We start from the raw sequence: 12,971 nt of genomic DNA, 5'->3' as shown, positions 1-12,971 counted from the left end.
AACTTAGAAAATGTAGTTTAAAAATGAAGAAAATAATTATCCATCCTTCCACCACCCATTTCACATATAAACTTGCAGTTTTGTCTCTATACATATGTATTTGGTACAATGTAAATAAACAAATAAAATATTTTCTTACCCAATTTTTCTCAATTAACAACATTACGATTTTTCTTCATCATCATAAATTATTCTCCATTATTTGTTATGCCAACATTTGGTATTCATAATAAAGACATGCCACAATATATTCCTACAATCTCACTGTTGATTTATTAACCCGTTTTCAATATTCACCATTCTAAATAGTACTATGGTGGATGTACTTAAAGATATATTTTGGTGTATACTATTGATTAATTTCTTGGGGTAAGTTGCTATAAGTGAAATTTCTGAGTCGTAAGGAATATGCATTTTTGTAAGGATTTTGATAAATGTTGTCAAACTGACCTGCAGGAATATTGTGCCACCCTCTTTGATGGTCCCCAAAGTTCCCTGCTTCCTTGTATTAACACCTTTGTGTAGTCCCCTCCCATACTGTCAACTCCAGGAAGCAAAGCCCATTACTGCATTTTTGTTGTTATACTTGTGGTCTTTGCTTCTGTAATGGCTAGCAGAGTATTCAGCCACATCATGGCCCTACCTTTTGGGCATTTCCTCTTCCACTATGTGATTCAAATAATTTGGCAGAAGTGGTGGATGCCACTTCCGAGATGAGGTTATAAGGGGCACTTCAGCTTCCATTTTGTTCTTTTGTTCTCTCTCACTCTTTTGGTTGTCTAGTTCATGTTGTACAGGCCCACGTGGCAGAGGACCTAATGCCTCTGGGCTACAGCAAAGTTAAGAATGCTTAGAAGCAGAACTTCCAGCCTTAGTCAAGCCTCAGATGTTTGCAACCTGAGTTAGTCTCATAAGTAACTTTGAGTTAGAACTACCCAGGTAAGTCACTCCAGGTTCCTGACCTACCAAAACTATGAGATAATAAATATTTGCTATTTTAAGTTACTATGCTTTGAAGTAATTTGTTACACAATTAAAAAATAAAGCAATAGATAACTGACACATGCAATGAGTGTTAGTTTTCTTGTATCTTTATCAACATTGGATATTCCTAGTTTTACATCTTCCTAATGTTAAATGGAAGAAAATACCATCTCATTGTTTTACAGTTATTTTATATCTAGCGAGGCTGAAATTTTTATTTAGTTTGGCTCTTGTAATTTTTCTCCTGTCATGTATTTCCTTTTAAAGTCCTTTGCCCATTTTTGCATTGAAGTATATATTGTTTTCTATGCCTATATCAGGTTTATTATATATTGAGTATTATCTCATTCTCTGATATTCATGTTGCAAAGATTTTCCCCACTTTTCATATTCTCTTATTTATTTTTGCTTAATTATTTTAGATTTAGGAATTTTTAAATATTTTTGTACTCAAGCAATTAGTTTTTCCCTGTATGGATTCTCCTTTTGCTTGCATACTTATGAAGATGTGCTTATGAAGATGTCTACTCACTATTACACTGGGTTAGATGTTTAATCCACGTTTTCTTCTATTTTATGGTTCCATGTTTAAATCTTTAATTTAGCTGAAACTATGAATTGTATAAAGGAAGTGATATAGTTTTACTAACTTTTTGTAAAGGAATAGAGGAATAGTCAACTTTTAAAACAACACAAAAGACTTATCCAAGTAAAAACAATACAACAAAAAGGAATAAATATATTTAAGCTTGTTCATTATTATTATCATTATTAGCTACAAATTATCAATTTGCTGTTAAAGGCCAGGATCTGTGCCAAATACTTAAAATGCTAGTATTAATAGTTCCATTTTCCAGAAGAAGAATTTGAAGCTTAAAAAGGTTAAATGACTTGTCTAAGGCCACACAGCTAATAAGTGTTGGAGCCAAGATTAGTTATTAATATCCTAAAGCAGTAATTCTGCCTTTTTATAAAATAAATAACATGAGCTCCATTTATGATCCAGCTGCAAATAATTATCAAATTATACTCCATTTTATCCTTAACTAGATGGAAATAGTTTTGAATATGACTAAATTTAGAGCTAATCAAAATTTCTAAACCTCTAAAAGAATGAAATGCCTCATTAATAAATAGTGTTGCTTTGGGAATTTAGAGTAGCTATTGTAAAAACATCAGTGATTGTGTTTGGGAATTAAGTTTTAGAAACAAAACCTTCTTGAAAATAATTTGTGTTTGAAGCATAAAAGTATGCATCATTTGATAATCAGCGATAGTCTTGTTGGGAGCAATTTAAAAATTGTAAAATGAGAGAAAAAGAAAGGTAAAAAGAGTAGCTGAGCAGCAGTGGATACGTAGGCACCTAACTTTGGGGAAAGAAAATGAGCAAGTACACTTAAAACTTGATTCTGCTCTTCTCTGTGTGTTGATGGAAAGAGTGAGATTTGGATAGGATGGAATTATGTTCTTGAGTAATATGAGTCAACTGTGTTCATGTATGTTTCATAATTATGTGCAGGCACAAGCCAAACAGCCGGAGAGAGATTTTGGTATTGTCTAAAAATTCTACTTTTAATTTTTACCAAGAAGTATAAGACTCCTTCTTCATCTACCTAGAGCCTCACTCTGGCTCAGGAATATGGTAAAGATTATAAATGGTATGAGGGACGAGTAAAAGGAAAGTTGGAGTGAACTCTTGAGCAAAGTTAGTAAAGATAATCCTTAAAAAGCTTTGACATTTCATTGATGTGTCAAACTCCCTTCTATGAACAGAACTAGAGGTAAATAGTTTGGGTTGGGTTAATAAATGGGTGAAATTTTCGCTGGTGTACCAACAAATAACTATTCAGGGAAGGAAATGTTATTATAATACATTTTTACATTTAAATTGTATAAAACTCTAAATTTCTAAAATGTTGCAAGTTGTGATGTAATTCTAGAACAGTAGAGAAATAAAATGACCATGCTTATCAGTCAGGGTCCAGTAAGAGATACAAACTACATAGTACTCAAAGAGGGAAAGTTGAACATAAACCATTAGTAGCAGCAGATTGGAGTGGCTAGTAATAGTTAAAGAGAACACTAGAGAATATAAGAATGGCAGGTATAGGGGAAATGGAATGTATAGAAAGATGCCTGACTCATGGCTGAGATCCAGTTCACATCAGAGAGGGCACAGTCATGTCTCACTGGATGTCAAAGAAGTCACTGAGAGGTGGCACCAGTCGGATTCATTGTAAACTGACTTTGGAGTTACGGGAAGCTGTCCATAGGGTAGTGCTTAGCTGGTGACACTCCACACAAAAGTCATTTGCTGTGGTCTGAATGTGTCCCCCAAAATTCATATGTTGAAACTTAATTGCCAATATGATAGTATTAAGAGGTAGGGCCTTTATGAAGTGATTGAGTCATACGGCAGACCTCTCATGGATAGAATTAGGTAGGGCCTTTGTAGAAGGGCTCAAGGGAGTTTGTTCAATCCTTTCTGTCCCTTCTCCCATGGAAGAATATGGCACTTGTCCCCTCCAGAGGATGTAGCAACAAGGCAGACAGCAGCCCTCACCAGACACCAAATTTATTGGCATTTTGGTCTTGGACTCCCCAGTCTTCAGAAGTGTGAAAAATAAATTTCTATTGTTTATAAATTACCCAGTCTGTGGCATTTTGTTACAGTAGCACAAATGAGACAAACTGACACCCAGAAGTAGGGTGTTGTTATAACAAATACTTAAAAATGTGGAAGCAGCTTTGGAACTAGGTAATGAACAGAGGCTGTGAGAATTTGAAAGAGCAGGATTGACAAAGCCTATATTACTATAAATGGATTATAAAGGGTGATTCAGGTGACGACTCTGAAGTGAAGAGCTGTAGACAGAGCCTAAATCTTTATTATTATTATTAGTAGTAGTAGTAGTAGTAGTAGTAGTAGTAGTATACATTTAAGGAGCACAAGTGTAATTTTGTTACATGGCTATATCGCATAGTGGTGAAGTCTGGGCTTTTAGTGCATCCATTAAGTAATTTCTCATTATCCATCCTCCAACCCTTCTGAGTCTCCAATATCTATCATTCTACACTCTATGTCCATGTGTACACATTATTTAGCTTCTACCTATAAGTGAGAACATATGGCTTTTGTCTTTCTTTTTATGAGTTGTATCACTTAATGGTCTCTGTCAGTTGTATCCATGTTGCAGCAAAATATATTATTTCATTCTTTTTAACAGCTGAATGGTATTCCACTGTGTATATATACCACATTTTCTTTATTTGTTCACTGATGGAACCTTAGGTTGATTCCATATCTTTGCTATTGTGAATAGTACTGTGATAAACATATGAGTGCATGTGTCTTTTTGATACAATGATTTCTCTTCCTTTGGGTAGATATCCAGTAGTGGGATTGTTGGATGAAATAGTAGTTCTATCTTAAGTTCTTTGAGAAATTTCCATACTGCTTCCCATAGAGGTTGCACTATAATAATTTGCATTTCCACCAAGAGTGTATAAGTGATCCCTTTTCTTTGCATCCCAGTTAATATGTTATTTTTGTCTTTTTCATAACAGCCATTCTAACTAGTGTAACATGTATCTTGTTTTGATTTTAATTTTGCATTTTTCTGATGATTAGTGATGTTAAGCATTTTTTACACTCTTGTTGGCCATTTGTATGTCTTCTTTTGAAAAATGTCTATCATGTCCTTTGCCCACTTTTTAATGGAGTTATCTGTTTTGGCTTATGTTGCTGCTGAGTTCCTTGTAAATTCTAGACATTAGTCCCCTGTTGGGGACTCTTGGATTACAGGTGTGAACCACCATGCCTGGCCCATTCATTTTTTTTTTTTTTTTGAGACAGAGTTTCACTCTTGTTGCCCAGGCTGGAGTGCAATGGCACAATCTTGACTCACCACAACCTCCACCTCCCGGGTTCAAGTGATTCTCCTGCCTCAGCTTCCCCAGTAGCTGGGATTACAGGCATGTGCTACCACGCTGGCTAATTTTGTATTTTTAGTAGAGATAGGGTTTCTCCATGTTGCTCAGACTGGTCTCAAACTCCCGACCTCAGGTGATCCACCTGCCTCAGCCTCCCAAAGTGCTGGGAGTACAGGCATAAGCCACCGCACCCAGCCTCATTCATTCTTTTTTATTCTTTTATTCTTTTTTTGTTTGTTTGTTTGACTGGATTAATTCCAAAGATCTGAGTTTAAGTTCTGAGATTCTTTCTTCTGCTTGATCTAGTCCATTGCTGAAGCTCTCAAATGTATTTTGCAATTCTTTCAATGAAAATTTTATTTCCAGATGTTCTGTTTGTTTATTTAATTTAATTTTTATATTTTGAGGCAAGATCTCACTTTGTTACCCAGTCTGGAGTGCAATGGCCTGAACACAGCTCACTACAGCCTTGACCTCCTGGGCTCAAGCAATTCTCCCACCTCAGCCTCCTGAGTAGCTGGGATCACAGGCATGCACCACCAGGACTGGCTAATTTTTAAATTTTTTAGAGATGGGATCTTGCCATGTTGCCCATGCTGGCCTCAAACTCCTGGGCTCAAGCAATCCTGCCTTGGCCTCCCACAGTGCTAGAATTACAGGTATGAGTCACCATGCCCAACTGCTGTTTGTTTGGAGATATATATGTCCTTGATACATTTCTCATCAATCCTGGATTTATGTTCAGATTTCTCTATTGCTTTTCAGATCCTCTTATTGGTGTCCATGTCTAGGAAAGCGGGTGATATACTTTCCAGTGTCATTCTTTCTTACACAGTGTCCCAGTGTGAAATCCAGGGCTTGGGAGGCTCAAGGTGCTCTTCTGTGGCCTGGACTGCGTGAATTACATGGCTCTCCAGGGAGAGGGTAGATCATAGAGACACTCACTCTCCCTCTCCCATATTGGGGATTCACTCACCATTTTCAGCTAGACCTCACAAAGCAGGCTGCCTAACCACCTTCTCTTTCCCAGCATCTAAGTTTTCTTTTGCTTGTCTGTTGAGCTGTTTTCCTTCTTGGATAAAACTTCAGAGTGTGAATCTCTACACACTGTTTTGCTTCTTCCAAGTGGGTGAGAAATGCTGGAGAAGCCTCTCATCTGCCACCTTGGGAAACTCTAAAGCTTCTTAGAGATTAATCAAGTGGTTGGGAATGAGAACGTTAGTAGAAATATAGACAGTAAAGGCCATTCTGATGAAATCTTAGAAATGAGAAACAGACCTTGATCTGTTTCTGTAAATAAAGTTTTATTAAAATGCAGACACATCCATTCATTAACATATTTTCTATGGTTGTTTTGCACTAAAAAGGCAAGGTGGAGAAGTTGAGATAGAGATTATATGGCCCATAAATCCCAAAATATTCAGTGTCTGGCTCTTCAGAAAAACATTTGCCAACCCTGCCATATAGTATTCCAATGAATACACAGTGTATAATACAATTTATTTATCCCTTTTACTGCTGACATCCATTTGAGTAATCACAACTCTGAAGCTACTAGAATTAGTATTGCTATTAACATTTTATTAAATATTGTTTCCTTAATATATGTAAGCATATGATCATTTGTTGGCATATGACTAGCAGGGGAATTGCTGGGCTGTCTAGACATGTTCAATGGTAGTAGATATCGGCAGTTTTCCAAAGTAACAAATTCTTCATTTCAATGTAGAAGAAAACTGATGCCCTAAAATGCTGGGTCATATTATAGCAATGAATTAGGAAAAATTATTTTTGACTTTAGAAAATGTGTGTTTTAAAATTTAAAAAAAAGTTAAAGGAAATTATTGAGTTAAGTTAAATTCTAAATTTCTAGGTACAGAGTGAAGTCATATATGCAGAAAAAGCATTTCTTGCTCCGAACAATAGACAGTACATTTTATAAGAATCTGGGAATAGAAAAACTTAGGCATAAAAGCTGTGGCTTACAAAGTCCTTACCTTTGAATAAATGCAACCATCAGTTCCAAACACCCACTTCTGAGATTCATCTCCACTACGTCTGTAATGAAAATGTAATTTAGAGATTGACATCTTTTCTCCACAGAAACACTTGTAGGTTTTAAATAAAATGATCATTTTCCAGATAGCCTGGCAGGAGGACTGCCCACATGCTACCAAAGATTCTGCCACTATTACTTTTATCTCAGCAGCTAAAGCCTTCCCTAAGACAACCAATTTCTCTCTTACAATGCTCTGGTACCCTAAGTGGGGTATGTGTGTGCGTGTGTGTGTTACCAGTACCAACAGTGATCAAAAGTTTTAGAGAACAAATACAATCAATCATAGTATTATGGAAAGTTCTGCCTACAAAAAAAAAGATCCTCTATGAGACAAAGAAAGCAACTTAATTAAGTATTAAGATTAAGAGGATAGTAAGAAAAAAGATACCATGGAATATTAGGAACCTCAGGTGCCTAATTCTGAAACAGCTAGAGAATTTTGTCAGGGAATATTGTATTTTCTCAGCTAAGTCTGAGTAAGAAAAAACTAAAATGTGATGAAGCTAATTATGTCTAATTTAACTAATCATGTATTCATTAATATTTAGAAATCTTACAAAGATAGAACAAAAATGAATTAAATTAAGTGTAACAGGTGTTAAACAAGACTTTTCCTACTGCCTTTGAGTTTTGACAGAAACATCAAAGGTTGAGTATAAGAAGTGTCAGGTAATGCTCTATTCTATTCTAAAGCAAGGTGCTATGTGATCTGGGCAGAGAATGTAAAGGCAGCCATCCAAAAGTAGTTCAGTACACATTAGTCTTTAGCCTACATCCAGTCTGTATAAAAGAATATGAAGAATTTATAGGCATGTTGAAATGGGTGCTTAGTAACAGTGTAGGTCTCTAGAATCCTAACCTCAGAGTTTCGATTCTGAAGGTCTGGACGCCCCCGCCCCCATCAAATCTACATTAACAAGTGTTTCAAGTTATTCCAATTATAAAATTCTGGGGATTTTGATGTGTGTGGTTTATAAGCCAAACTTTGGAAAACATGTATTAGAATATGAGGGCAGTGAGGAAATGAAAAATCAAATGTTTAAACTTCGAAATAGTAAGAAATATGTTGTCTCTGTGCTGGGTTCTGGACACAGAGCTTCTAACTCCCTTGACATTCCTTGAGTGATAGGAGCATCTTTTGTTCTAATGAGGGGATTCTTGGAAGGCTCCTGGATGAGGGCTGGTCACAGAAAGACCAAGTCATTATTCAAATGCTAGAACTTTTAGTGTCCCAGTGTCTTCTCTTGGGAGGAAAGAGAAGCAGCTGGAGAATGAGTTAATAATCAATCATGCCTCCATAAAAATCAACAAAATACAGGATTTGGAGAGCTTCTAGGTTTGTGAACATATCCATGTGCCAAGAGGGTGGTGCATCCCAACTCCACAGGAACAGAAGCTCCTGTCCTCAGGACACTTCCAGACCTTGCCCTATGTACCTCTTCATCTGACTGTTCATCTGTATCCTTTATTATATCCTTCATAACAAACTGGTAAATGTAAGTAAATGTTTCTCTGAGTTCTGTGAGCCATTCTAGCAGATTATCAAACCCAGCGAGGGGGTCATGAGAATCCCAACATACAGCTGGTTGGTCAGGAGTACAGGTGACAACCTGGGACTTGTGATTGGTGTTTTAAGTGGAGGCAGTCTTGTGAGACTGAGCCCTCAACTTGTGGGATCTAATGCTAACTCCTGGTAGATAGTGGCAGAACTGAATTGAATTGTAGGACACACAGCAGGTGTCCACCGAGAACTGAAGAATTGTTTGATGTGAAAAAAAAAAAACTAATATCATCTAATATCAAAAGTGAAGTGTATGAAGTAGAGAAAACAGTTTGGTTTTTTTCTGTACAAAAATATTATAAAGGAGAAATGATTTGATGATTGAATAAATGAGGTGGAGGTTAGAGAGAGTAGTCACGGGTAAGTCTCAGATGTCAAATTTGGGAAAAGAAGAGGAACATAACACTAGTAAAGGAAAATGAAGTGAGAATGGAGCAGAGCGGGCAGAGATGTGAAAAATAAGAAGAGTTCTAATAATTATGTAAAAGTGTTTAATATTAAATAAAATATCTTTCAAGGTATAACTGACCCCAAAGCTAAGGATCCCATTCTAAGGCTTTGACGATGTAATTGTTGTGTAAAACAATTTCAACACCAGGTGGGGTGATGAAGGTATTGGGGGAAGTTTTCTTTCTAAGAAACTTTCTATGTTATAATTAATAAAGGAAAAGAGAAGCTTTTTAAATTTTGACTTGCCATCCAGAACTAAAATGATAGTTTATGATAATAGTGATTATCCAAGAAAAAACACGGACTGTGAAAATTTGAGTGGAATTGAGGGGCTATCCCAGTCAAGTCCTCATTTTATACATGAATAAAATGAGATGCAGAGAGATGAAGTGAGCTGGTTAAAATCACAGTGCTAGTTATTATACAAATAGGAACCAGAACCCAGAATGTCTGACTTAAGCTCAACATTTCAATTAGATCAGAAAAGTATAACGCAAGTTATTTTGTGTAAGTGGAAGACTGAAAATGGAGTCAACATTTTAGTCTCACTAATTATAATATGACACAATCTCAGTAACTTAATACATATTGATATAATCATAATGTTTTTATACAACTGTATTAAAATAATCATCAGTTTTATACTATAACAAATTCTCCTGAGGTACTGAGAAACCTATTTCAAACCCTGAATGAAGAAATAACAAAAACAATATTGCTAGTCTTTAAAGCTGTCAATCCCAAGCTTAGAAGTATACTTTTTTCAAAATAATAAAAAAAGAGTGATTGCTGTAATGCTTTGATGGAAATGTGTTGGGTTGCGATAAAATTTAGAATATTTTAATGTGTAAGGGCTATAACTCAATGCAGCTTCATTGCTTACAAGCAATCTCCCCTGTTTCATAAATTATTGTGAGCATATTTCTTCAAGATAAATAAAATGCAAATGATAATTTTTCAAAGTATACGACATCTGCAATTGGTAATTAATAGACTGATGCTAACCATACAAATCTGTAAAATTCAGAATTTTGTCTTTTACTTGAAATACGGTGTTGCCTTGATGATGAATTATCTTGATTTCAGTTTCGACTTTCTGAACTTACGGCATCTTCTCTCAAAACTAATACAACAGAAAAGATGTCCGGCAAGCTGGCAACTGTGTGAGGGCAGAGACCATGTATATCCCCAGAGCTGATCAAGGCCCGGCATGTATCCGGATATTAAAGATATCTTTGAATAAATAAAAATGTGAATAAAGTGCCAGAATGTTACTACCCTAAAAATTAATCATAAAGCCATCTGAAAGTGTTTTAAATTCAATATATGGCTGTTTAGGGAACTTAAAAGATCTTTTTGGTAGACGGCCAAAGAAGAGAAATTACACCTTTGTTAAGAAAAAAAGAAACAATTCTGAAAGAAATACAAATTTACTAGCATTTGTCAAATTTTATCAAGCTTCAATTCTGTTCTGGCATATCTTTTCCTAGAAAATTCTACGAAAACCATGTAGTTTTATATAATCTATAACCTTTGGGAGCTTACTAGTATCACTCCTGTTGGTAGTCTGCTTAAATCTATAAATGTTGTCCCTAAATTTTACCAAAGTTGTAAAACAGCAAATCTCTCATGTAGTGCCATGTTAGGCTGGATGAAAAGGTATCATTCTAATTTATAATAACTTCTTAAATAAAATTTCTACACACAAAAGTATATCTGCCTATTTTTTAAGACATTTTATATGTAGAAAAAACAAATTTAGATCCAACATACAATGATGCTCAGATGAGACTGATTTAGAGGATGATATTATAGACTTTCCTCTTCTTGATCAAAGAGCACCAAGCTAAAAAGATTTTTTTAAACAAAATTTAAAAATAACAACAACATCAATAATGAAAGGAAGGGAAAATAAAGGAGCTACATTCCATCCAATAATCAGTCATAATATCATGACATACACTGAACTAAGGTTGAGAGACTTGAGTTCTAGTCCTGCATCTAATGTTAACTAGATATATGACCTTTAGTAGATCACTTAGTCTCTGGTGGCCTTGGAATTTTTTTAAATAATGATGATATTCTTATCACAACTGCCACTATCACCACCTCTACTACCACTAGTAAAGAGAATTTTGAAGTAGGCACTCTTCAGAATCCTTCCTTCTCTGAAATCATATGACCTTCAAGTGTTCTCATCTTATAAGTGAGGGAACTGAGAATGATCTGTCCTGGGAAGCTTGCTAAGTAGTGTAACCCTATTAAGCATGCATGTGTGTAAATGTCTATATAGGTATATCTATATAGGTGATATAGAGATAGATATGATATAGATATAGATATATATGCCTATACGTTACACACATATATGTGTGTAATACATTTATACACACATATATATATATCTGTCTGTATGTGTTTATACACTCACACATTCATCATTTCCTGGTAACTATATGGAGGGCTGTTATCATGCTTCAGGATCACAAATTTCTTTTCTCAGACAGCCTCAAATGGCTCTGATATCTACCAATGCTACCTGGGCCAAAAGTAGAATGCATGTAGAGGATGGGGAAAGGGATTTCCAGTCCATAATTCATAACATAGTAAGAACAACGACAAGTTTCATTCAGTAGTCCACATACTGTGACATTACACATGGACAACTTTCTATTTGATGTTGACGTTTCTAATGGTGTTACCTATATGTGTTAATACAACTTCTGTCTGCTGCTATTCCTTAGCATTATACAGCTACACTTGTTGATTGTATGTAAAGGTGTCCTTAAAGCAGTGTGTGTTTTTAACCTAGTCTGGTAATGTTTGCCAGTTGTCACTTCATTTTTAGGAAGACCTAAATGGCAATAAAAAATGGATGCAAAAAACCATAACTGAAAGATTAACCTTGAAATATGAAAGATGGTAAAGATTACTTGAAATTTGACATGGTTCCATGAAAGTCTGAAACTTCTTTTATGGATCATCTTTAAGATAGAACACTCAGTTCCGTATTTATTCTGATTTAAGAAGTGCACAGACTAAAAATAGAAAAGAGGTCTTCTTCAGGAGGTCCATTTGTCCATTGGTTTTACATGTAGGGGTTGCAAATTCAAAAGCCTTTATGGGCCAGACAGGTAGTAGAAATGCATGAAGTAGCAAGAGCCAGTGTGAGGGCTGCCAAAGGGAATGGTGGAAAATATGGCAAACCGGAGGATATATGTTCCATCTAAAGAGGACATCACCACTCAGTTCCTTTTTGATGGGTGTCATGAAAGAATTCAAGTCCAGTGCCACTCATTTCAGATTTTTTCAAGAAAAGCCAGAAGTATGTCACTTTTGTGTGAAATCTTCCTATTTCTATAGGCTTACGACTTATTCAAAAATTGTAGTAATATGCAAGCCAAACAAAATCTATGGGTTAACAGTTTCTAACCTTTATAATCTAATCTTCCTCTATGAGTGCATATGTGTGCGAGTGTTTGATGTTACGTTAATTTTTTAGTTGAACACTAAAGTCCAGATATCCTGCATATCTGCAATCCTTAAAAATGAAGCAATATCAATATTGAATGGTGCTCTGAAAAATAACTTCGATTCAACTAGTTTATCTGTAAGGTGTCCAGAATATCTTTTGGAAAGAAGCATTTTTAAATGATTTTTGAGATGGTTTAGGTCACCTGGTAAAGACATTGGTGGTTTACCTTTCATCCATTAACACTCAGATGCACAGACAGAAAAAAAAAATATTAAAAGGGAAAATACGCACAAGCACTTGCTATATTGAATAAGAATAAGATTATTAACACCAAATGAGACATAATTGAACTAATGAGGCATGATATGTTTATAATATTCTTTGTGAGTTGTCAGATTGCTACTTTAAGTACTAGTTCTATTATTTCTAGCATATAAAGGCTATGTCTTGATTCATAGCTTTTGTTAAAATCATATAATACTACTTAGAAAAAGAAAATTTTTATCTCT

General features: G+C 35.3%; 1 protein-coding gene across 1 annotated transcript in view; it reads right to left on the bottom strand.

Annotated features, from left to right (window-relative positions):
• LOC117081281 (doublecortin domain-containing protein 1-like) overlaps positions 1 to 12,971 on the bottom strand; it is a 172,947-nt gene that overhangs the window by 114,945 nt on the left and 45,031 nt on the right. The window contains exon 8 of the mRNA XM_033207114.1: positions 6,915 to 6,975. Coding sequence (XP_033063005.1) covers positions 6,915 to 6,975 — 61 coding nt within the window. The remainder of the gene's footprint in view (positions 1 to 6,914; positions 6,976 to 12,971) is intronic.

Source organism: Trachypithecus francoisi, unplaced genomic scaffold, assembly GCF_009764315.1.
Source record: "Trachypithecus francoisi isolate TF-2019V2 unplaced genomic scaffold, Tfra_2.0 Lachesis_group8, whole genome shotgun sequence".
Lineage (NCBI taxonomy): Eukaryota > Metazoa > Chordata > Mammalia > Primates > Cercopithecidae > Trachypithecus > Trachypithecus francoisi.
The sequence above is the reverse complement of the archived record's forward strand: the minus strand, read 5'-3'. Positions and strand labels throughout refer to the sequence as shown.